Raw genomic sequence first — 23861 nt, 5'->3', positions numbered from 1 at the left:
GCCAACTCTCACCACAGTCTGGGGGACCAGCACCTCAGCCCTGGCTGCTCTGAGAGAATATCAGGCCAAGCAGCATAAATGGCATTTATTTTGCATGGTTCTGGGGGCCTGAAGAGCATGGTTGGGTCCTTGGTGAGGGCCTCTACCTGCCTGTGCCCTTGCACGGCACTGATTCCATCGTGAGGGCCCCACCCTCATGACCTCCTCCAACCCTGATCATCTCCCAAAGGCCCCCCACCTCCAAACACCATCACACTGGGGTGTGGTTTCAACATAGGAATTTCAGGAGGTGACACAAGGAACCACCTTATGAAAATGGACATGCTACAGGTCACCCCATTTCCTGCATCTGAATTATCACAGCCCTTCACACCGATCAGAATGGCCATCATGAGTAAGTCTACAAATAACTGATGCTGGAGGGGGCGTGGAGAAAAAGGACCCTCCTCCACTGTTGGTGGGAATGGAAATTGGTGTAGTCACTATGGAAAACAGTACGGAGGGTCCTCAGAAAACTAACTATAGAACTACCATGTGACCCAGCAGTCCCACTCTTGGGCATATATCCGGACAAAACTTTCCTTGAAAGAAACACACGCACCCGCATGTTCACTGCAGCACTATTCACAACAGCCAAGACATGGAAACAGCCTAAATGTCCACTGACAGATGACTGGATAAAGACAGTGTGATACATATATATAACAGAATATCACTCGGCCATAAACAAGAATGAAATAATGTCATTTGTTGCAACATGGATGCAACTAGAGAGTCTCATACGAAGTAAAGTAAGTCAGACAAATACCATATATCACTCAGGTGTGGACTCTAAAATATGGCACAAATGAACCTGCGTACAGAACGGAAACAGACTCAGAGACATGGAGAAAAGACTTGTGGTTGCCAAGGGGGAGGGAGAGGGAGGGGGATGGACGGGGAGTTTGGGGTTAGCAGATGCAAACTCGTCCATTTAGAAGGGATAAGCTATGAGGTCCTGTTGTACAGCACAGGGAACTGCATGTAATCCCTTGTGATGGAACATGAGAGAAGATACTATGAGAAAGTACCTATGAGATACTATGAGAAAGTATGTGTGTATGTGTATATATACATATGGCTGAGTCACTTTCCTGTACAGCAGAAATTGGCACAACATCGTAAATCAACTATACGCAGAGAAAGAAATAAAAACAGTCTCTGGACAGGGAGGGGCCCACAATCCAGACTGTTTGTAGCAGACTTGGGAAGGAAAACCAGTCTGCAAAACGCTAACCGGTTACCTCACCGATATGCCCAGTGACTGGACGCTTCCCCCTGTCCACCCTCCTTCCACGTCCAGAATGGAAATTCATGCGGAGAAACTTATCTCTTTACCTAGAAGGCTGGCAGGGCAGGGAAAGGATGGCAGAAGAGGTTGGGTTTATGGCAGCGTTTTTCTTAAGATAGATAACACTCTCATTCTGAAATTTTTAAATAATGCTAGAAGGTTCTAAAGTTGAAAGTGGAAGATCTCCCTTAATCTCAGCCACCCTCATCCTCTCCCCAGAGGTAACCACTGTGAGCAATTTGCAACACGCATCTTTCAAAACAAAAACAAAAGGCACGTATAGGATCCTATAGAGCTATAAGGTTCTGTGATTTGCTTTTCCGTTTAATGCTACTGCTTGGTTACCTTTTCACATCAGCAGACGTGATCCAGCTGCCCTCGTTTTAAGGGCATAATATTCCATAGCTTATTAAACTGTGTTGCCTGCTAATGGAAACTTAGTTTATTTTCTGTTGTTGTTGTGTGTTGGCTTCACTATTAGAATCATTCTGTGAACATCCATCTCCATAAGCTTGGGATTTCTCGGTTGCTGATTTTGAAATTGTTTCCAAAGGGGAGGAATGGACACTATACCCACCCCCAAGTCCAAAGACCACTCCCTTTTCAGAGAAGCTGCTTTACCATCAGAGAGGCTCTGGGGAAGGTCAGTCGCACACAAGAATTCTCAAAACCTGAGGCACCTGGGAATTACCTGGGAAGCATAAAAACACAGATACCCAGCTGGGGAGGGGGGGGGCTGAGTACAGGCGAGTTTCCTTGTTTCTGCTGTTGCTGATTTGGGGATTGGGGACAGCTGCCCAGAGCTGTCCCAAAGCCAGAGCGAGGCACTTTCCCTCGACACATGGAAGGCTGTGCTCTGTGGCCAGGAATAAAGGCCTGGAATGATGCATTGGCTCTGTGTGCCCTCTGCTGGCACAACGTGAGCGGACCTCGCATTCAGGTGGAGGCTCTTGCAAGGCTGGTGAGCCTGAAGGGCTCTCACCTCCCACTGTCCCATACTTCTGCGCAGTGGTTTCCAAGCCAGGCTATGCATAAGAATCACCTGTGGGACCGGTATTGCTGTTTGGGCAGCATTTTTTTTTTCTTTTGTCTTTTTGCCTTTTCTAGGGCTGCACCTGTGGCATGTGGAGGTTCCCAGGCTAGGGGTCGAATCGGAGCTGTAGCCGCTGGCCTACGCTACGTGGGACCTGAGCCTCGTCTGCAACCTACACCACAGCTCACGGCAATGCCGGATCCTCAACCCACTGAGCAAGGCCAGGGATCGAACCTGAAACCTCATGGTTCCTAGTGGGATTCGTTAACCACTGCGCCACGATGGGAACTCCAAGGTAGCAATATTTTTTAAAAGGTCTCCAGGTGGAGTTCCTATCGTGGTTCAGTGATAATGAACCCAGTTAGTATCCACGAGGATGCAGGTTCGATCCCTGGCCTTGCTTGGTGGGTCAGGGATCCGGTGTTGCTACTGAAGCACCGATTCAACCCCTAGCCTGGGAACTTCCATATGCCATGGGTGCAGCCCTTAAAAAAATCTCCAGGGATGAAGCTCACTCAGATACTTGCTTACAAGTAGCCTAACAGGCCTGTTTGATTAACTTATATTAAAAATAAGTCGAGGCCAAATCATCCCTCTTGTATCATTAAGACATGTTATAGGCACAGAGTGCGTCTGGGAGAAGAGGTTCAGGGAGTTCCTATCGTGGCTCAGCAGTTAGCGAACCCAACGAGCATCCATGAGGTCACGGGTTCAATCCCTGGCCTCGCTCAGTGGGGTAAGGATCCAGCGTTGCCGTGAGCTGTGGTGTAGGTCGCAGACGCAGCTTGGATCCCGAGTTGCTGTGGCTGTGTTTTAGATGGGTGGCTACAGCTCTGATTTGACCCCTAGCCTGGGAAATGCCGCTGGAGAGGCCCTAAAAAGACAAAAAGACCAAAAAAAAAAAAAAGAAGAAGAAGAAGAAGAGGGAGTTCCTGTCGTGGCTCAGTGGTTAATGAATCTGACTAGAAACCATGAGGTTTTGCGTTCAATCCCTGGCCTTGTTCAGTGGGTTAAGGATCCCAGGGGGTGTTGCCGTGAGCTGTGGTGTAGGTTGCAGACACGGCTTGGATCTGGCGTTGCTGTGGCTCTGGTGTAGGCTGGCAGCTACAGCTCCAATTCAATCCCTAGCCTGGGAACCTCCATATGCCAAGGGAGAAGCCCAAGAAAAGGCAAAAAGAGGAAAAAAAAAAAAAAAGCATCACAGGCATTGACAGCCCAGATGGACAGGGAGGGAAGAGTAAGGAAAGGCACAGCTGCAGGTAACTCTATAATCATCTTCTCCGTCTTCTGTGTAACTGAATCCTCACTACACCTTCTTGAGGAGAGATAGTAACACTCCTGTTCTCCAGAGGAAGAAACTGCAGAGAGAGAGAGACAGACACTTCTTTGTAGCTATCTAGGAAGAAAGGCTTTCAGGCAGAGGGACTACCAGTGCAAAGGCCCTGAGGCTGGAGGGTCCTTGATTATTGGAGGAAGAGCAAGGGAAATGCAGCCAAGTGAAGCTGCAGTTGTGCAGGGGTGGGGCCAGGCCAGGCCAGTCCCAGTAAGGACTCTACCTTCTCCAGCAGTGATGTGATTCTCATTTTTTTTTTTTTGTCTTTTGTTGTTGTTGTTGTTGCTATTTCTTGGGCCGCTCCTGTGGCATATGGAGGTTCCCAGGCTAGGGGTTGAATCGGAGCTGTAGCCACAGGCCTACGCCAGAGCCACAGCAACGCGGGATCCGAACCGTGTCTGCAATCTACACCACAGCTCACGGCAACGCCGGATCGTTAACCCACTGAGCAAGGGCAGGGACCGAACCCTCAACCTCATGGTTCCTAGTCGGATTCGTTAACCACTGCGCCACGACGGGAACTCCTGATTCTCATTTTTATTATTTGATTTTATTATCACTACAGTTTTTTTTTTTTTTTTTGCTTTTTTAGGGCCACACCCACGGCATATGGAGGTTCCCAGGCGAGGGGTCAAATGCGAGCTACAGCTGCTGGCCTACACCTCAGCCACAGTAACACAGGATCTGAGTGGTGTCTTCGACCTATACCACAGCTCACGGCAATGCCAGATCCTTAACCCACAGAGCAAGGCCAGGGATCGAACCTGCAGCCTCATGGTTACTAGGTGGATTTGTTTCAGTTGCGCCACAATGGGCGTGATTCTCATTTTTAAAAACATCACTTTGACTGCTGTGAGGACAGACTCTGGATGGAAGCCATGGCAGCAGAAATCCAGAGGCTCTGAGGGCAGCTTTCATCAGGATGGCAGGGCTGGTGGGGTGAGTGGTCAGGTTCTGGTCATACTTTTTTTTTTTTAGTGGCCTCATCCAAGGCATAAGGAATGAATCCGAGCTGCGGCTGCGGCCACACAGGATCCTTTAACCCACTGTGCCAGCAGGGGATCAAACCTGCGCTTCCGCAGCGACCCGAGCCGCCGCCGCAAGTCAGGTTCTTAACCCACTGTGCCACGGCGGGAACTCCTCTGGTCATACTTTTAAAGTCAGCCTCAAACCCTAATCTTTGCTTCACTGCACTTGTCCTCAGTTCTACAGGCACTTAGCATCTGCCCTCCCTCCCCATCAAGACACTGAAAGCCCCACAGAGGCTCAAATCTTCCCCTTTCATGAACCAAGGTGCCCTCAGCACCCGGCACAAGAGGTGTGGGCAGGATGATGACAGATTTGGAAGCCTGTGGGAACAGACTCTCCTGAATCACAGGCTTCGCTCGTTTCCGTGGAGTGGAATAAATTAAGAAGATCTAACTTCTTTCATGTTTTCTTGAATACAAAGTCACTTTCCTTGAAATGTCATCTTCAAGCTACACAGAGGGAGGCCAGCTCCCCACAGAGTTTATATTTATCACATTCTTTATAGCAAAGAAAAAATGGAAATCATTTAAGTAGTAAAGGCTAAAGGACTGGCTACATCCACACAGTGGAATCGTGTGCAATTACTGATGCCTTTTGCATAAAAAATATTTAAATGAAAAAAATCAGGAATTCCCTGGTGGCTCAGCAGGTTAAGGATCTGACATTCTTACTGCGGTGGCCTGAATTTGATCCCTGGCTCAGGAACTTCCACATGCTGGAAAAAAAAAAAAGAAAGAAAGAAAGAAAAAGAATCTGGGCCTTTTTTTTCTATTTGTAAGGTATACTGCCTGTTTTTTTCCAATTTTGAGATATAAGTGACATAATAGTTTTTTAAAATATACAACATTAGGGAGTGTCTGTTGTGGCTCAGTGGTAATGAGCCAGCCTAGTAGCTATAAGGATGTGGGTTTGATCTCTGGCCTTGCTCAGTAGGTTAAGTATCTGATGTTGCCATAAGCTGTAGCTGTGGTGTAGGCTGGCAGCTGCAGCTCTGATTCAACCCCTAGCCTAGGAACTTCCATATGCTTCGAGTGCAGCCCTTTAAAAAAAAATATATATATATATATATATATATATATGTACACACACACACACACACAAACATATGTATATATCGCAAAAGGATTACCACAATAAGTTAACATCCAGCATCTCAGTTACAAGGTTTTTTCCCCTTGTGACTGAGTCTTTTAAATGAGTGTCTATAACTCACACAAAAAAAATTCAGATACAGGATAACATCTATGTTTTAAATAACTACTGAAACCACAATGAGATACCACTTTACACCTATTAGGATGGCTATTTAAGTTAAAAAAAAATGGGTAAACTGGAACTTTTATGCATTGCTGGTGGGAAAATAAAATGGTGCAGCCACCATGGAAAAGTGTGGCAGGTCCTCATAAAGTTAATCGTAGAATTACCCTATAATCCAGTAATTCCACTGATCAGAAAATATCCAGAAGAACTGAGAACAGGAGTTGTCTGGTGGCCCAGGGTTAAAGGATGCAGTTTTGTCACTCATGTGGCTCCATTTGCTGCTGTGGAGTGGGTTCGATCCCTAGCCTGGGAACTTCCACACACCGTGGACAAGGCCAAAAAAAAAGAGAGAGAGAATTGAAAGCAGGAACTCAGATATTTGTACCCCAATGTACAGAGCAGCATTATTCACAATAGCCAAAAAGTGGAGACTATCAAAATGTCCATCAAGAGATGACTGGATAAATAAAATGGGATAGAGACAGACATTCTATATGTTAGAAAGGAATGGAGCTCTGGCACATGCTACAACATGGATGAACCCTGAAAAATTATGCCACATGAAAGAAGCCAGACATAACATGCCACCTTAGTATATGATTCCGTTTATATGAAATGTCCAGAATAGGCAAATCCATAGAGTCAGAAAGCAGATTTGTGGCTGCCGGGACTGCAAAAGAGGGGAGCTGGGGAGTTACAGTTTATTTATTTATTTTTATTTATTTTTTGTTGTTGTTGCTATTTCTTGGGCCGCTCCCGAGGCATATGGAGGTTCCCAGGCTAGGGGTTGAATTGGAGCTGTAGCCACCAGCCTACACCAGAGCCACAGCAACGCAGGATCCGAGCCGCGTCTGCAACCTACACCACAGCTCACGGCAACGCCGGATCGTCAACCCACTGAGCAAGGGCAGGGACCAAACCCACAACCTCATGGTTCCTAGTCGGATTCGTTAACCACTGCGCCACGACGGGAACTCTGGGAGTTACAGTTTAATGTGTACCACGTTTCTGGTTGGAATTGTGACGGTTGAACAACACTGTAAATATATTTTTTAATTTTTAATTTTTTTTAATTTCTTTTGCCATTTCTTGGGCTGCTCCTGCGGCATATGGAGATTCCCAGGCTAGGGGTCGAATCGGAGCTGTAGCCGCCGGCCTACACCAGAGCCATGGCAGTTCGGGATCCGAGCCGAGTCTGCGACCTACACCACAGCTCACGGCAATGCCAGATCCTTAACCCACTGAGCGAGGCCAGGGATCGAACCCGAAACCTCATGGTTCCTAGTGGGATTCGTTAACCACTGCACCACGACGGGAACTCCCTGTAAATGTACTTAATATCACTTATTGTACACTTTGAAATGGTTGAAAGGATACATTTATGTTTGTTTTACTACAGTTCTTAAAAAAGACTAGAAGGCCACAAAACAAATCTTAGTGATTTTTGACTTTTCAGTGGCAGAATTATAAAGATCATGACTTGCCCTTTGTTACAGATTATGTAGTAAACATATTACTAATTACCAAGGGCATTGCATATAGCTGGCTTTAGTTTATAAAGTACCGCTCCAGCATATCACTCATCTGACTTTATCACACTGCAGAGCCTGCCCACGTGAGAGCCCCTAGATCTCTGGATGTGAACTTGCTTGGAGGACACCCCCACCCCAGACCCTGTGCCCTGAGGGGCTGGCGCCAAGGACCCACCTCCAGGCTTCATCCCAGTCCCTTCGGATCTGGGGACCAGGGGGCGCAGCACAGGCATAGAAGCCTTTTGCAGCACTAGCAACTCTGCACTAAGTGATATCGTTTATTTTCACACCCATCCCAGGAGACAGGATTTTTCCACTTTACAAAATGTGAGAAGGATCTGAGAGACTTGATAACCCGCCTCAGGATAGGGATTTGAGAATGGAGGGACCCAGGTCTTCTGACACACCCCCACCTCTCTGTCTTTGATTTCCCAGCAGTGCACTGTTGGAACGAGCCTGGCATCGCTTCCTCCAAGATCTGGCTCTTAACAGAAACTTCTGGCCATTGTCAATATCATACATAAGTGCAGTTAAGAATTTGCACTCAGGGCCTCTTTCCTAAACCTGGTTGCTAGCTTCTACCTTGTGAATTTCTCAATTCCAGAAGACAAGTCCCTGGGGTCCTGACAGTTTCCAGCTGCCTGACTTCCCCACTTCAGCCTCACCCTTCCCTGAGCCTTCCTACGGGAGACCCAGGCGGCCTGGCTCCCAGTCCTTCACTTGAGTGAGTCCAGCGCCCCAAACACCTGCATGAAACGCTCCCGGTCCAGGATGCGTCCATAGCGTAGGGTGAGATAGAAGGTCTGTTTCCCACTGTACTGCCGGATCCGCACAAACAGCTCCTGAGGCCGATCCTGGCTTTCTGTCATGGGGACCACGTCGGCCACGGGGCAGTACGTGTCCTGTCGCCGGCCCCAGAAGGTCAGGTGGGCCACCCGCAGCACCGTGCCCGATTCATTCACATAGAGGATGCCCACCAGCCTCCGGAAGAAATGGCTCATCCAGCACAACATGGCCAGCGCGAAGCTGGCGATTGCGCCTGCCAGGCACAGGGAGTTGAAGGTCATGAGGCCCTGGGAGTACCAGTAGATGCCAGGCGGCAGGGCCACCACTGTCAGCGCTGTCTGTGCCACCTTCAGCTGAGAGAGGTACCCGAAGACCCTGATGGCATCAAACCGGTATACCATCTGAAATTTCTCAGTCTCTGTGCCCAGCGGGTTCTTCTTGGATGGCAGAGGCCTGCTCCCCGCCCACCTCCTAGGATCCTGCCCACTGCAGCGCCACAGCCTGTGGAAAGGCCTTCCCCATGCAGCCTGCCTTGGTGACCACAGCACAGCTCGGAGCAGGGCAGCCTGGAAAGGAGACAGGGAGACCATTTCTCTCTGGAACTCAGCCAAGCTAATCACACAAGGACCACATGCAAAACATCTGCTACAGAGGATCCTGCCGGTGCGGTGAGGTCAGCATGACTGTCAGAGATGGAAAGAAAGCTGAAGTCAGAGGCTTTACCTCTACCTCACGTGATAGTCAGGGAAGCTGTGTGCTAAAGGAACCACTGCTTCTACTTTACCACTGAGGAAACTAAGCCCAGAGAAGGTGAGAAATTTACCCAAAGACACACAGTCAGGGAGTAGGGCAGTCTGACTTTCAAACCCAACCTCTTTCCTCCAGGCAGCTCAAGTAGGCGCAGGCTTCATTCATTCAGCACATACCCAAGGAGGGCCGGTTCTGGCTGGATACGGGATCCACGGCCTGTGTGAACACTTCCCCAAGCAGGAAACTAAATCAGTGTCCCAGTGGGGAACAAATCCGCTAGCTAATCATCATAATAACTGTAGAATTCTCGGTTAGGTTAAAAGCGTCATCTTGGGGGCAGAACGTAAACGCTGTTTTCTTGGCCTGGATTGAGGGAAGGGATAGAATGGAGGAGGAAGGGATGGAGGCGTCAACTCATAGCACAAGGGTTTTATTAGATGCACAGTTCTACACCTTGAATAGTGCACCGAAAGGTGCTTTGAGCTTTGAAGCCAGTTTTGGGTTCCAACCCTGGCTCCTACAGTCCCCGGCTGTGGATCCTTGGGCAAATTACTCTATCGCTCTGGGCCCCGGTTTCTCTATCAAAGTGGGTATCCGTAACATACTGAAGAAGGTAACAGTTTTAAAGCCTTTAAATGCAGTAATGCACGGTGAATGCTATATTTTAGTTGGCCCACGTGACCTAGGGGGCACAGGACGGCGGGGAACCCACATCGGAGGTCCCTCCTCCGGATTCTCCGAATCAAAACCTAAGGCGTCTGCAGGCCTGCCCCGGGCCTGACCCCGACCCCCAAAGCACGACCCCTCCCTTTCTTGCCACCAATTGCCTTCTTACCATGGCCCCGCAGCCTGGAGCTGGAAGCGAGTCCCTCGAGTTCCGGGAATCTCCGAGAACGTGTCCTCCGCCCTAATGGGACAGCGTGGGGGCGCGCTGCATTCTGGGATCTGTAGTCCAGCCGGCAAAGCCGCCGCTAGTCTTGGGCATTGCAGGAGGGGAATTCTCTTCCCGGCGTGCCCTGCGGCACGGGGGCCGGACCCGGAAGTTCCGGGCCGGGTGCCAGGTGCCAGTAAGTCGTGTAAGGTTTACGTGGAAACTGGGGTCATGGCTGCTCCCGGCCCAGCGCTCTGCCTCTTCGACGTGGACGGGACTCTGACTGCTCCCAGGCAGGTAAGCGGCGTCCGGCGGCCTAGCGGCCGCCGGTACAAAAATCCCTACTGCTCCCCGGTGGGTGTAACAACCGTCCAGGTAGGCGACCTGGGGCGGCTAAGGACCGCCTACCTCCCACGGAGGGGCTGAACTTTACTCTGGGTTCCTTGGAGTCATGAGACGAAAGCCCTCACCAGCTTTTCGAGACTTCAGGGTCCTCGGAGAAATGGGACAGGCTGGGAACTCTTGAGAGCAAGGAACTTTGATTGGAAAACGCAGTTCTGGACTCTCATCAGCACCCCTGGGTTTGAATCCCGGATCAGCCGGGTTTACCAGCTTGTGTGCCCTCTTCAGACCTATCACCTGTGGTCTGCGCCCGTAGCCTGACATGAAAGACAGGTTTCCAGGCCAAACATACCTAGCAGAGTCTCTGCCTGACAGCTGTGTGACTTGAGCAAGTTAGTTAACCTCAGAGCCTCAGCATCTGCGGCTTTAAATGGGGCGTCTACCTGTTCCATGTGATGTTTGAATGAATGGATGAAATAATTTAAGTTCTTGAAAATTATCTTACATGTGGTAGACTGTGCTCAATAATACTCAGTAAGTATTCGCTGCCACCGCCACTCCCTGCTCTAGCCTTGCAGTGGAAGGGGGTGATAGAGGAAACCTAGATTGCCACAGGCTGCCTGCCGAGAACCTTCTTGGACTCCTGGAAACTTGCTTTCCATTTCCAGATTTTGCTGCCACGAGCACGGATAGGTCTCAAGATGAACCGTTGTGATGAAGCTCACCCTGACCTACCCTTGCACACATTAGAAGAGCAGCCATTTGAACTTGAGACTGGCGCTAAATGGCCTCAGTCTCTCTCTACCCTGCTGCGTTTGGGTCGGGTGGTAGCACTGGTGTGCTCCAGAATTCCGCACTGAATGCCTGTGGCCTTAGATGTATCATTTTACTTTTCTGAGCCACAGGTGCTCTGTATGTACTGATGATGCACAATTGTAAGTTCTCCACAGGCCCTTTTTGACTCCGTAATCAGTGCACACTTGCAAGTTATTAAACACTCAGAGTGGCCTGGAGCCGAAGTCAGCAATTCATTGTTTGCAAAGGGCCAGATAGCAAATACTTCCGTGTTTGCTGACCATATGGTCTGTAGTAACTATTCAACCTAAATCCAAAAGCAGCCATAGACCAGATGTGGACCTAGCACAGCTGTGTTCCAGTAAAACTTTATTACGGACACAAACTGCTGCTCTAATTGGCCCATTGGCCGGAGTGCTCTCTTAGGTTTACTTCCAAGCCTTTTGACATGATATCATTGGACCCTGTCGACCTTTCTCCCTCTTTGATCCCAGGTAGGATAGTTGTTATTTCATTTTAAATAAAGAAACTGAGACTCTGTGAAACGTGATCTGGATTTCCCACAGCAGATCTGGTGCAAGTCTCTGGGCCTCAGGGCGTTGTTGTTAGCTAAGATGGCCATTTTCTTCCACCGCCCAAAAGGTTGGAGGCTGTTCTGGTTATTACGCATGTGGTTCAGGACAGTAAAGAAGCATAAGGCATGGAATAACAGCACCAGGCAACCTGCAATGTAGTCCCTTAAAGCATTTGAAACATGACATTCTTTGACATTCTTCTGTGAACATAAGTAATTTTTACGCTCAAAAAAAGGTCTAATTTAGGAGTTTCCATTGTGGCTCAGTGGGTTAAGAACCTAGCTAGTAGGTTGTGGGTGCGATCCCTGGCCTTGCTCAGTGGGTTAAGGATTTGGCATTGCCAAAAGCTGTGGTGTAGGTTGCAGATGCAGCTCAGATCCAGTGTTGCTATGGTTGTGGCATAGGCCGGCAGCTGCAGCTCTGAGTCACCCCCTTGCTCAGGCAGATGTGGCCATAAAAAGAAAAAAGGGAAAAAAAGTCTAATTTAAAAGAGAATTGTTTCTGAAGTTCCTGTGGCTCAATGGTTAACGAACCCCACTAGCATCCATGAGGAGTCGGGTTCGATCCCTGGCTTCGCTCAGTGGGTTAAGGATCTGGTGTCGCCATGAGCTGTGGTGTAGGTCGAAGAAACAGTTTGGATCCTGCATTGCTATGGCTGTGGCGTAGGCCAGCAGCTACAGCTCAGATTTGACCCCTAGCCTAGGAACCTCCATATGCCACAGGTACGGCCCAAAAAAGACAAAAAGAGAGGGAATTGTTTTTGTGTTTGCTGAGTGCTCTAGGTAAAAAATGTTTTAGCAACAGTCCAGTAGACAGCCTTTCCCTTCCTGAATATACTCATTCTCAAACATTGAGAAGCACAAGGACAGTCTGGAAGCAATCAAATCGGTTATCTTTCTTGCAGCTGCTGAAACAGGTTGTGACCTAAACAGGTAAAATCTAATTAGAGTGGAATCCAGAGCTCTGCACATTTCAGTGTTTTAGTAGTAGAATTTTGCTGTCTTGTGTGTTTTCCTAAGAAATGCCATCACATCTGCAAGCAGTTGAGACTTAAAAGCCTGCAGAGAGAAGTAGGGCATAAATCTGCGTGAGTGGTTTTCCAGCTTTCTATCGTGGAAAATCTCAGGCATACAGAATCACCGGAAAAAAATAGTACCCTGATCAGCCATACTCCCAACACTTAAAATTCAACCATGATTGAAATGAACTCTATGGAGTCCGTGCTGTGGCACAGTGGAATCAATGGCATCTCTGGAGCACAGGGACACAGGTTCCATCCACGGCCCAGCACAGTGGGTTAAGGATCTGGCGCTGCTGCAGCCATAGATGGCACCTGTGGCTCAGACCTGATCCCTGGCCCTGGAGCTCCATATTTTAAAAAAAAAAAGAAATTAATTTTCTCTCTCCTCTCTGTCTCTGTCCCTCTTTTTAAACCTTTGCTCTACCGCTTCCTAAGCTGCAGTGATCCTGGTTCTTCACCCCAAATATTCGCTCCTGCAGCTCTTGAGGACAGGAACGTCTGTAGTATTCCATTTAGGTATGGACCACATTCCGCCTTTTTTTTTTTTTTTTCTTTGCCTTTTAGGGCTGCAGGTGAAGCATATGGAAGCTCCCAGGCTAGGGGTCAAATCAGAGCTGCAGCTGCTGGCCTACGCCATAGCACCTGGGGACCTGAGCCAGGTCTGTGACCAACACTAGATCCTTAAGCCACTGAGTGAGGCCAGGGATCAAATGAGCATCCTCATGGATACCAGTCGCATTCGCTTCCTCTGCACCACAACAGGAACTCCTCCCATTCCTCTATTGATGAAAGTTTGCTTCCATGTCTTGGCTGTCATAAATAACGCTACAGGAGTTCTCGTTGTGGCTCAGAGGTTAACGAATCCGATTAGGAACCTTGAGGTTGTGGGTTCGATCCCTGGCCTTGCTCAGTGGGTTAAGGATCTGGCATTGCCAAAAGCTGTGGTGTAGGTGGCAGATGCGGCTCGGATCCCGCATTGCTATGGCGCTGGCGTAGGCCAACGGCTACAGCTCTGGTTGGACCCCTAGCCTGGGAACCTCCATATACCTCTAGGGCAGCCCTATGAAGCAAAATAAATAAATAAATAACGCTGCAGTGAACAAGGGGGTGCATGTATCTTTTTGAATTATGGTTTTCTCCAGATATATGCTCAGGAGTAGAATTCCTGGCTCATACAGTAGTTCTATATTTAATTTTTTGTGGGTTTTTTGTTTTGTTTTGTCTTTTTAGGGCCACATATTCAGCATATGGAAGTTCCCCTGCTAGGGGGCAGATCGGACCCACAGTTGCTGTCCTAAGCCACAGCCATAGCAGCACCATATCCAAGCCATGTCTGTGACCTACACCACAGTTCACGGCAAGGCCAGATCCTTAACCCACTGAGTGGGGCCAGGGATCGAACCTGCATCCTCATGGATGCTAGTCTGGTTTGTTTCCACTGAGCCATAATGGGAACTCTTATGTTTAGTTTTGTAAAGAACATCCCTACCGTTCTCCATAGTGGTTGTACCAATTTACATTCCCACCAACTGTGTAAGAACGGTCCCTTTTCTCTGTACACTCTCCAGCATATATTGTTTATAGGCTTTCTTTCTTTTTTTATTCTTAGGGCCATACTTGCAGCATATGGAATTTCCCAGGCTAGAGGTTGAATCAGCGCTGTGGCCTACGCCCCAGCCACAGCAATGCCAGATCTGAGCTACATCTGTGACCTATGCTTCAGCTTGGGGCAATGCCGGCTTCTTAACCCACTGAGTGAGTCCAGTGATTTAACCCACATCCTCAGGGGTACTAGTTGGGTTCTTAACCCACTGAGCCACAGCAGGATCTCCCCGTTTGTAGACTTTTTGATGATGGCCGTTGTAGCTGGTATAAGGTGGCACCTCATAGCATCGATTTGCATTTCTTTGATAATTAGGGATGTTGAACATCTTTTCATGTGCTTTTTGGCCATCTGTCTGGCTTACTTGGAGGAATGTCTATTCCAAGCTTCTGCTCATTTGTTGATTGGACTGTTCGTTTTTTGGATATTGAGCTGCATGGGTTGTTTGTATTTTGGAGATTAATCTCTCGTCAGCCGCTTCATTTGCAAATATTTTTTCCCATTCTGTGGGTTGTTGTTTTGCTCTGTTTATGGTTTCCTTTGGTGTACAAAAACTTTTAAGTTTAATTAGGTCCCTTTTGTTTGTTTTTGTTTTTATTTTCATTACTCTAGGAGGTGGATGGGAAAAGATATGCCATGCTTTATGTCAAAGAGTGTAGGGCCTGTGTTTGCCTCTGGAAGTTGTATAGTATATAATCTTATATTTAGGTCTTTGATCCATTTTGAGTCTATTTTTGTGTATGGTGTTAGAGTGTATTAATTTCATTCTTTTACATGTAGCCGTCCAATTTTCCCAGCATCGCTTATGGAAGAGACTGTCTTCTCTCCATTGTATATTCTTGCCTCCTTTGTCACAGATTAGTTGACCATAGGTGCATGGGTTTCTTTCTAGGCTTTCTATCCAGTTCCACTGATCTATATTTCTGTTTTTGTGTCTGTACCACACAGCTTTGATGATGGTAGCTTTGTACTATAGTCTGAAAGCAGGGAGCCTGGTTCCTCCATCTCCATTTTTTTTCTCAGGATTGCTTTGGCTGTTTGGGTTCTTTTGTGTTACCATGCAAATTTTAAAATTCTTTGTTCTAGTTCTCTGAAAAAATGCCATTGGTAATTTGATAGGGATTGCCTGTAGATTGCTTTGGGCAGTATAGTCATTTTTACAGTATTGATTCTTCCAATCCAAGAACAGGGTATTTCTTTCCATCTGTTTGTATCATCTTTGATTTCTTTCAACAGCATTTTAGAGTTTTCAGAGTACAGTCTTTTGCCTCCTTAGAAAGATGTATTCCTAGATATTTTTTTCTTTTTAATGCTCTGGTGAATGGGATTGTTTCTTTAATTTCTCTTTCTGATCTCTCGGGTATGGAAATGTGAGAGATTTCTCTCTCTCTCTCTCTCTTTTTTTTTTTTTTTTTTAGGGCCACACCCATGGCCACATCCCAGGGTAGGGGTCGAATTGGAGCTGTAGCTGCTGGCCTACACCACAGCCACAGCGACTCCGGATCCAAGCCTCGTCTGTGACCTAACACCACAGTTCATAGTAATGCCAGATCCTTTACTCATTGAAAAAGGCCAGGGATCAAACCTGCGTCCTCATGGATGCCAGTCACATTCGTTTCTGCTAAGCCACGACAGGAACTCCCTGGATTCCTTTTGTTTCTTTTCCTTCTCTGATTGCTGGGGCTAGGACTTGAATAAAGGTGGCAAGAGTGGATATCCTTGTCTTGTACCTGATCTCAGGGGAAATTCTTCCAGCTTTTCACCCTTGAGAATGATGTTAGCCCTGGGTCTGTCATATACGGCCTTTATTATGTTGAAGTGTTCCCTCTGTGCCCACTTTCTGGAGAGTTTTTATCCAGAAGCTTTCTGGAAGCTTTTTCTGCATCTGTTGAGATGATCGTACAGTTTTTATTCTTCACTTTGTTAATGTGGGGTATCGCACAGATTGATTTGTAGATATTAAAGAATCCTTGCATTCCTGGGATAAATCCCACTTTGTCATGTATGATCCTTTTTTTTTTTTTTTGTCTTTTTTGCTATTTCTTTGGGCCGCTCCTACGGCATATGGAGGTTCCCAGGCTAGGGGTCGAATCAGAGCTGCAACCCCCGGCCTACGCCAGAGCCACAGCAACGCGGGATCCGAGCCTAGTCTGCAACCTACACCACAGCTCACGGCAACGCCGGATCCTTAATCCACTGAGCAAGGGCAGGGATCGAACCCGCGACCTCATGGTTCCTAGTCGGATTCGTTAACCACTGCTCCACGACGGGAACTCCGTGTATGATCCTTTTAATGAATTGTTGGCTTCAGTTTGCTGGTATTTTGTTGAGGATTTTTGCATCTGTGTTCATCAGTGATATTGGCCTTTTTTTTTTTTTTTTTTGTGGTATCTTTGGTTTTGGTGTCTGGGTGATGGTGACCTCATAAAATGAGTTTGGGAGTGTTCCTTCCTCTGCAGTTTTTTGGGATAGTTTCAGAAGGATAGGTCTTAACTTGTCTTTAAATATTTGATAAAATTTACCTGTGAAGCCATCTGATCCTGGACTTTTGTTAGTTTTTTATCACAGTTTCAATTTCAGTGCTTGTGATTGGTCCATTCATCTTTTCTATTCCTCCATGGTTCAGTCTTGGAAGATCGTACCTTTCTAAGAATTTGTCCATTTCTTCGAGGTTTTCCATTTTATTGGCGTATAGTTGCTTGTCATAGTCTCTTATGATCCTTTGTATTTCTGTGTTGTCGGTTGCAACTTCTTTTTCATTTCTAATTTTGTGGATTTGAGCCTTTGCCCTTTTTTTTTCTGGTTGTGTGTGGCTAAGGGTTTATCAGCTTTTGGGGGTTTTTTTTTTTTCCTTTTTTTCCTTTTTTGGCTGCTCCATGGCATATAGAGTTCCTGGGCCAGGGATCAGATCTAAGCCCCAGTTGCAACCTATGCCACAGGTGCAGCAAGGCTGAATCTTTAACCCATTTTCCTGGGCCAGGGATCAAACCCATGTCCTAGTACTTCAGAGACACTGCTGATCCCATTGCACCACAGCAGGAACTCCAAGGGTTTATTACTTTTGTTGGGCTTTTCAAAGTACCAGCTTTTGGTTTCACTGATCTTTTCTATTGTTTTCTTCATTTCTATTTCATTTATTTTTGCTCTGATCTTGATGATTTCTTTCCTTCCACTACAGGCTTTGTTCTTCTTTCTTTGGTTGCTTTAGGTGTAAGATTAGGTTGTTTATTTGAGGTTTTTCTTCTCTCCTGAGGTATTGCTCTAAACTTCCCTCTTAGGACTGCTTTTGCTGCATCTCATAGATTTTGGATCATTGTGGTTTTTTGTTTGTTTTGTTTTTTTGTCTTTTGTCTTTTTATTGCCGCATCTGTGGCATGTGGAGGTTCCCAAGCTAGAATCTAATCGGAGCTCTTGCTGCTGGCCTACACCACAGACACAGCAACACCAGATCCGAGCCACGTCTGTGACCTCCACCACAGCTCATGGCAACACTGGATCCTTAACCCACTGAGCAAGGGCAGGGACCGAACCCGCAACCTCATGGTTCCTCGTCAGATTCATTTCCGCTGCTCCAAGATGGGAACTCCTGGATCATGGTGTTTTCATTTGTCTCTAGGTGTTATTTGACTTGTCTTTGATTTCTCCAGTGATCCATTGGTTGTTTTGTAACATATTGTTTTGTTTCCACATGTTTGTGTTTTTCATAGTTTTTTTTTTTTTCTTATAGTTGATTTCTAGTTTTATCACGTTGTGCTCGGGAAGGATGCTTGATATGATTTCAATTTTCCTAAGTTTACTGAGGCTTGGTTTGTAGCCCAGAATGTGATCTATCCTGGAGAATGTACTGTGTTCACTTGAGAAACATCTGTATTCTGCTGCTTTGGGATGCAGTGTTCTATAAATAGCAAGTCCATCTGGTCTAGTGCATCATTAAGGCCTTTGTTTCCTTGTTGATTTTCTGTCTGGATGGTCTGTCCATTGCTGTTGAGTGCAGTATTAAAGTCCCCCAGTATTACTGTGTTTTTTTCAGTTTCTCCTTTTATGGCTGTTAGCAGTTGTCTTATATTTTGAGGTGCTCCTGTGTTGGGTACATGTATATTGTAATGGTTATATCTTCTTGTTGAATGGATCCTTTGATCATTGTGTAATAACTGTCTGTATTTTAAAGTCTGTTTTGTCTGATAGGAGTATTGCTATTCTAGTTTTCTTTTGATTTCTGTTTCTATGGAATATCTTCTTCCATCTTCTCACTTGAAGTTTGTCTGTATCCCTAGAACTAAGTGGGTCTTTTGTGGGCAGCATATATATGGGTCTTGTTTTTGTATCCATTCAACCAGTCTGTGTCTTTTGGTTGGAGCCTTTAGTTCATTTACATTTGAGAGAATTACTGATATGTATGTTCTTTTTTTTTTTGTCTTTTTCTTTGTTGTTGTTGTTGTTGTTGCCATTTCTTGGGCCACTCCCGCGGCATGTGGAGTTTCCCAGGCTAGGGGTTGAATCGGAGCTGTAGCCACCGGCCTACACCAGAGCCACAGCAATGCGGGATCCGAGCCACATCTGCAACCTACACCACAGCTCACGGCAACGCCGGATCGTTAACCCACTGAGCAAGGGCAGGGACCGAACCCGAAACCTCATGGTTCCTAGTCGGATTCGTTAACCACTGTGCTACGACGGGAACTCCTGATATGTATGTTCTTAATGCCATTTTGTTAATTGTTGTGCATTTGTTTTTGTTGGTCTTTTTTCTTCCTTTCTTTTGTTCTCTTATGGTTTGATGACTATCCTTAGTGTTGTGTTTTGATTATTTTTCCTTATTTTTGTGTGTATCTATTATAGATTTTTGGTTTGCAGTTACCATGAGGTTTTGATATAGGAATATATATATATATATATTGATATAGGAACATATATATGTGCGTGTGTATGTGTGTGTGTTTTAAGTTGACAGTGTCTTAATTGCAAATGCATTTCCACTGCCCTGCATTTGTACTCTCCTCACGATTGATGGTTTGGTATCATACGTGTGTGTGGATGATTTCCTACCTTTACTGTATGTCTGCCTTTACCAGTGAGCCTTCTCATTAGTAACTTTCTTGTTGGTAGTTGTGGCCTCTTTTTTTTTTTTTTCCCTCCTAGAGAAGTTACTTTGTTATTTCCTGCAAAGCTGGTTTGGTGGTGCTGAATTCTCTTGGTTTTTGCTTGTCTGTAAAGCTTTTGATATCTCCTTCAAATCTTGCCAGGTAGAGTATTCTTGGTTGAAGTATATCTTACCCGTCTGGCTTGCACAGCTTCTGCTGAAAAACCAGCTGATAACCTTATTGGGGTTCCCTTGTATGTTATTTGTTGCTTTTCCCTAGCTTTTTGATATTTTATGTCTCCTTTTTTTTTTTTTTTTTTTTTTGCTTTTTAGGGCTGCCCCTGTGGCATATGGAAGTTCCCAGGCTAGGGGTCAAATTGGAGCTATAGCTACCAGCCTACACCACAGCCACAGCAGTGCAGGATCCAAGCCATATCTGTGACCTACACCACAGCTCACAGCAACACTGGATCCCCAACCCACTGAGCAAGGCCAGGGATCCAACCCACAGCCTCATGAATCCTACTTGGGTTCATTAACCACTGAACCATGACAGGAACTCCCATTCTTTTTTCTTTATTCTGTTCTGTGTCAATAATTTCCATCTCGCTTATTCACTTTTTTGCCTCCTGTATTCTGCTACTGGTTCCTCCTCATGAAATTTTTTCATTGCAATTATTGTATTGTTCACCTCTGCTTGTTTATTCTTTTTTTTTTTTTTTTTAACAAGAATTGCAACATTCATTTCAGGTTCTCTCTTGGGTTTTTTGTTTTGTTTTGGATTTTTTTTTTTCTTTTTCTTTTTTGCACACAGGCAGTATGTGGGAATTCCTGGGCCAAGGATTGAACCTATGCCACACAGCAGAAACCAGAGCCACAGCGGTGAGAATGCAGGAGCCTCAACCTGCTAGGCCATCAGAGAACTCCCTGCTTGTTTATTCTTTTTTTTTTTTTGCCTTTTCCGGGGCCGCACCCACGGCATATGGAGGTTCCCAGGCTAGGGGTCTAATTGGAGCTGTAGCTGCCGGCCTACACCACAGCCACAGCAATGTGGGATCCGAGCCGCATCTGCGACCTACACCACAGCTCATGGCAACACCAGATCCTTAACCCACTGAGTGAGGCCAGGGGTCAAACCCGCATCCTCATGGATACTAGTCAGGTTCATTACCCCTGAGCCCCAACAGGAATTCCCTGTCTATTTTGTTGATGATTGCTCAGAGGCAGTTGTCATTTTGGTGTTTTCATGAGAGGAGGTGAGCTCGAGTCCCTCCAACCCACCATCTTGAGGCTTAAATCTATTTAGAAACATCACAGTAATTTTGCCGTGTGGTTATTTTGCTCCAGATCTCTCTCCTGAAGTAGGGGGTAGTTTAGATGCTCCTCTGTGGTCACAAGGAGCCAGCTCTAATTTCTTGTCAAAAGACATGTGCTGCCACTTGGAGCTGAAAAGGTGCCTCTACAGCCCATGCATAGTGCAGGCACATCATACCAGCTGCCTCATCCGTGGGCACAGGGGTCAAGATAGAGTAAATTGTGCCCTTAGGCTTCAGTTTGAGGGCGGAAGTGTTTCATTTGCCGTTACTATTGCATTTTTAATATTTTGCAATCACAAGAGTCTCCCCCACTTCCTCCCCTTTTGACGTCAGGTCTGAGTTAAGCACCCGGGGGGGACTCTGGGACCCATCTTCCCAGTTGCTGACTCAGAGGCCACTGCATTGTGTCTCTAGGTCAGGATTCCACCTGAAGTTGTGGGAGAGACGGACTGCACTCTCCTCTGAACCCTCCTGTGCAGTGTCTCTTCTTACTCATGTCTGTGGTAGTTTTCCGTACATGTTTTTTAAAAAAGAGGAGAAAGTTGAACTCTAGATGTTTTTATACTGAAGTTGAAGGGGTTTTTTGTTTTTAACTTCTGGTAACTTTATTTGTGAGTCTTTTTCCATGTTAAGTGTACAACTAAGACTGCTAGGAGTTCCCATCATGGTGCAGTGGAATTGAATCTGACTAGGAACCATGAGGTTGTGGGTTCGATCCCTGGCCTTGCTTAGTGGGCTAAGGATCTGGTGTTGCCACGAGCTATGGTGCAGGTTGCAGACATGGCTTGAATCTGACGTTGCTGTGGCTGCGACGTAGGCCAGCAGCTGGAGCTCCAATTAGACCCCTAGCCTGGGAACCTCCATATGCCACGGGTACGGCTCTAGAAAGCAAAAAAAAAAAAAAAAAAAGTGGAGCTCTTGCTGGGGTTCATTGGGGTTGGTGGCATCTTGAGAGCTGCTGTGACGTGGAGTTCAGTCCCCAGCTCAGCACAGTGAGTTAGGGATCCAGCATTGCCAAAGCTGTGGCTTAGGTCATGATGGTGGCTTTGATCAGATCTCAGGCCTGGGAGCTCCGTATGCCCTGAAGGAGCCAAAAAAAATGTCCCCCCCAAAAAAGAGAGATTGCTAAAAATAAGTAAAACTTTTAAAAATTCATTGTGATTTGTCCTAATACAGGGATATCCCTTTTCATCTAAGTTTAAAATTTCTTTTGAACTAGCACATAGTTTGGAATTTAGCATGAAATTGTACCACTGAGACCACTGTTTATAGATCTTATCTTTCAGGAGAGACTCAGAAATCTAGTGATCTTACTCTGATGCGTTTCATTTATATAATTATAATCAACTCTGAACTTCCTCTTTAATCTCATTTTGTTGTTTTAAAATCAATAACTGGGAGTTCCCGTTGTGGCTCAGTGGTTAGTGAATCCGACTAGGAACCATGAGGTTACGAGCTCGATCCCTGGGCTCGCTCAGTGGGTTAAGGATCCAGCATTGCTGTGAGCTGTGGTGTAGGTTGCAGACGTGGCTCAGATCTGGCGTGGCCGATGGCTACAGCTCTGATTGGACCCCTAGCCTGGGAACCCTCATATGCCGCAGGTGCGGCCCTGGAAAAGACAAAAATAAATAAATAAATAAATAAATCAACTAAATAAATGGAGTACAGTGTAGCGTTCAGCAGGGATAGGCTAGGTCTATACACATTATGGAAAATCAGCACAACGTAGTACTGAGAAAACAGACTATTGCACAAGATGTAGAGTGACTTATGTTTCAAAAACTAGGGCCTGTTTGTACAAATGCACAGAAAAAGAGCTGGAGAAATATACACAGCTGTTACTATATTACCTGTGTGGGGATTTTTTCTTTCTTTCTTTCTTTCTTTTTTTTTTTTCCTTTTTTTTTAGGGCCGCACCTATGGCAAATGGAAGATCCCCGGGCTAGGGGTCAGTTCGGAGCTGCAGCTCCCAGCCTACGCCACAGCCACGGCAACACCAATCCTAACCCACTGAGCAAGGCCAGGGATCGAACCCAGATCCTCATGGACACTATGTCAGGTTCTTAACCCGCTGAGCCACCATGGGAACTCCTACTTATGTGTGTTAAACAAGGTAAAAATAAGTAAAACTTAACAGATTTTTTTCTGATAAGACAGTGGATGTCCTGGGAGTTGTGGCACAGTGGGTTAAGGATCCAGCGTCGTCATTGCTGTGGCTCAGCTCACTGCAATGCTGCAGGTTCAATCCCTAGCCCAGGAACTTCCACGTGCCATGAGTTTGGCAAAAAAAAAAAAAAAAAGTTGATGTCCCCAAATCACCACTAAGTAATTAGTCTTATGTGTAGACATAGAAACCAAATCAGCAGATAAAGTGCAGGTTCTGGAGTTCCCACTGTGGTGCAACAGGATCAGTGGCGTCTCTGGAGCGTAGAGTCACCGGTTCTGTCCCTGGCCTGGCACCGCGGGTCAGGGATCCGGCCTTGCCGCAGCTGTGGTGTAGGTTGCACCAGTGGCTCAGATCTGATCCTTGGTCTGGGAGCTCCGTACGCTGCCGGGCAGCCAGAGAGGAGGGCAAGGGTTCTGTTACTCTTGCCATCTTAGTCTCCCAGTTATCTTGTGGCTCCTCACTCTTTTATTTCCTTTTGGAAATGCAGAAAATTACCGAAGACATGGATTGCTTTCTACAAGAACTGAGGCAGAAGATCAAAATTGGCGTCGTGGGCGGGTCGGACTTTGAGAAAGTACAAGAGCAACTGGGAAACGACGGTAAACTCCACATTGCTCGTTACGTTCCGGTAAAAGATTAGCTTCTTCTGAGGCTGCTGAGACCTAGAGCCACTTAGTATCAGAGGCAGCCCTGCGCCCTCATCCTCAAGGCGTCCTGCTTTTTCGTTTGGAGAAATATATTCTCTGCCTTTTTTTGTTCCTGTTTTTAATCCTATAGATTAATTTCTGGAGTTGCGAGTGGAGCAGTTGGTACTCAGGTACCCGGCTAAATGCAACTAGAAAGATGTGTGTTTCTCTGCCCGGAAAACATCTTGCCGATCCCCATTCACCACCCGTCGAGCCTCCTGCCTCCTTCCCGCCCAGGTGTTGAGGTGTCAGCTCTGGGTCTTCATGCCCCCCCTACCCCCCAACCCCGTTGCCCGACCTCAGTCTCCCAGGAGGTCCTTAGTCTTGAGTCACCCGGGCTCCTCCCCTGCCT

At 46.5% G+C, this 23861-nt stretch overlaps 2 protein-coding genes across 3 annotated transcripts in view; one reads left to right on the top strand and one right to left on the bottom strand.

The window, feature by feature from the left end:
• Positions 1–7782: 7782 nt before the first annotated feature.
• TMEM186 (transmembrane protein 186) lies at positions 7783–10010 on the bottom strand. Of its 2 annotated transcripts, XM_047780532.1 has the most exons (3): positions 9889–10010; positions 9230–9280; positions 7783–8869 (listed from the first exon to the last, which is right to left on the bottom strand). In XM_047780532.1, exons 1-3 carry the CDS (start codon positions 9889–9891, stop codon positions 8234–8236), a joined length of 690 nt encoding a protein of 229 aa, XP_047636488.1. In that variant the 5' UTR covers positions 9892–10010; the 3' UTR covers positions 7783–8233. The 2 variants fall into 2 exon arrangements, with proteins under 2 accessions (XP_047636488.1, XP_047636489.1); XM_047780533.1 differs by lacking the exon at positions 9230–9280 and having other exon boundaries at positions 9889–10003.
• A 50-nt stretch (positions 10011–10060) lies between these two features.
• Positions 10061–23861, top strand: part of PMM2 (phosphomannomutase 2) — a 33793-nt gene continuing 19992 nt past the window's right edge. Inside the window, exons 1-2 of the mRNA XM_047780531.1 lie at positions 10061–10221; positions 23311–23422. Of these exons, the coding sequence (XP_047636487.1) occupies positions 10156–10221; positions 23311–23422 (178 nt within the window). The 5' untranslated portion in view covers positions 10061–10155. The remainder of the gene's footprint in view (positions 10222–23310; positions 23423–23861) is intronic.

This window comes from Phacochoerus africanus, chromosome 5, assembly GCF_016906955.1.
Source record: "Phacochoerus africanus isolate WHEZ1 chromosome 5, ROS_Pafr_v1, whole genome shotgun sequence".
Taxonomy (NCBI): Eukaryota; Metazoa; Chordata; class Mammalia; order Artiodactyla; family Suidae; genus Phacochoerus; species Phacochoerus africanus.
This window is presented reverse-complemented; position numbering and strand designations above follow the sequence as displayed.

Excerpts from the sequence above, each read along its gene's own strand:
- TMEM186 (XM_047780532.1), bottom strand. Across the intron at positions 8,870-9,229 it reads CCAGAACCGGCCCTCCTTGG|GCTGCCCTGCTCCGAGCTGT; the intron begins GTATGTGCTGAA and ends TCTCCTTTCCAG.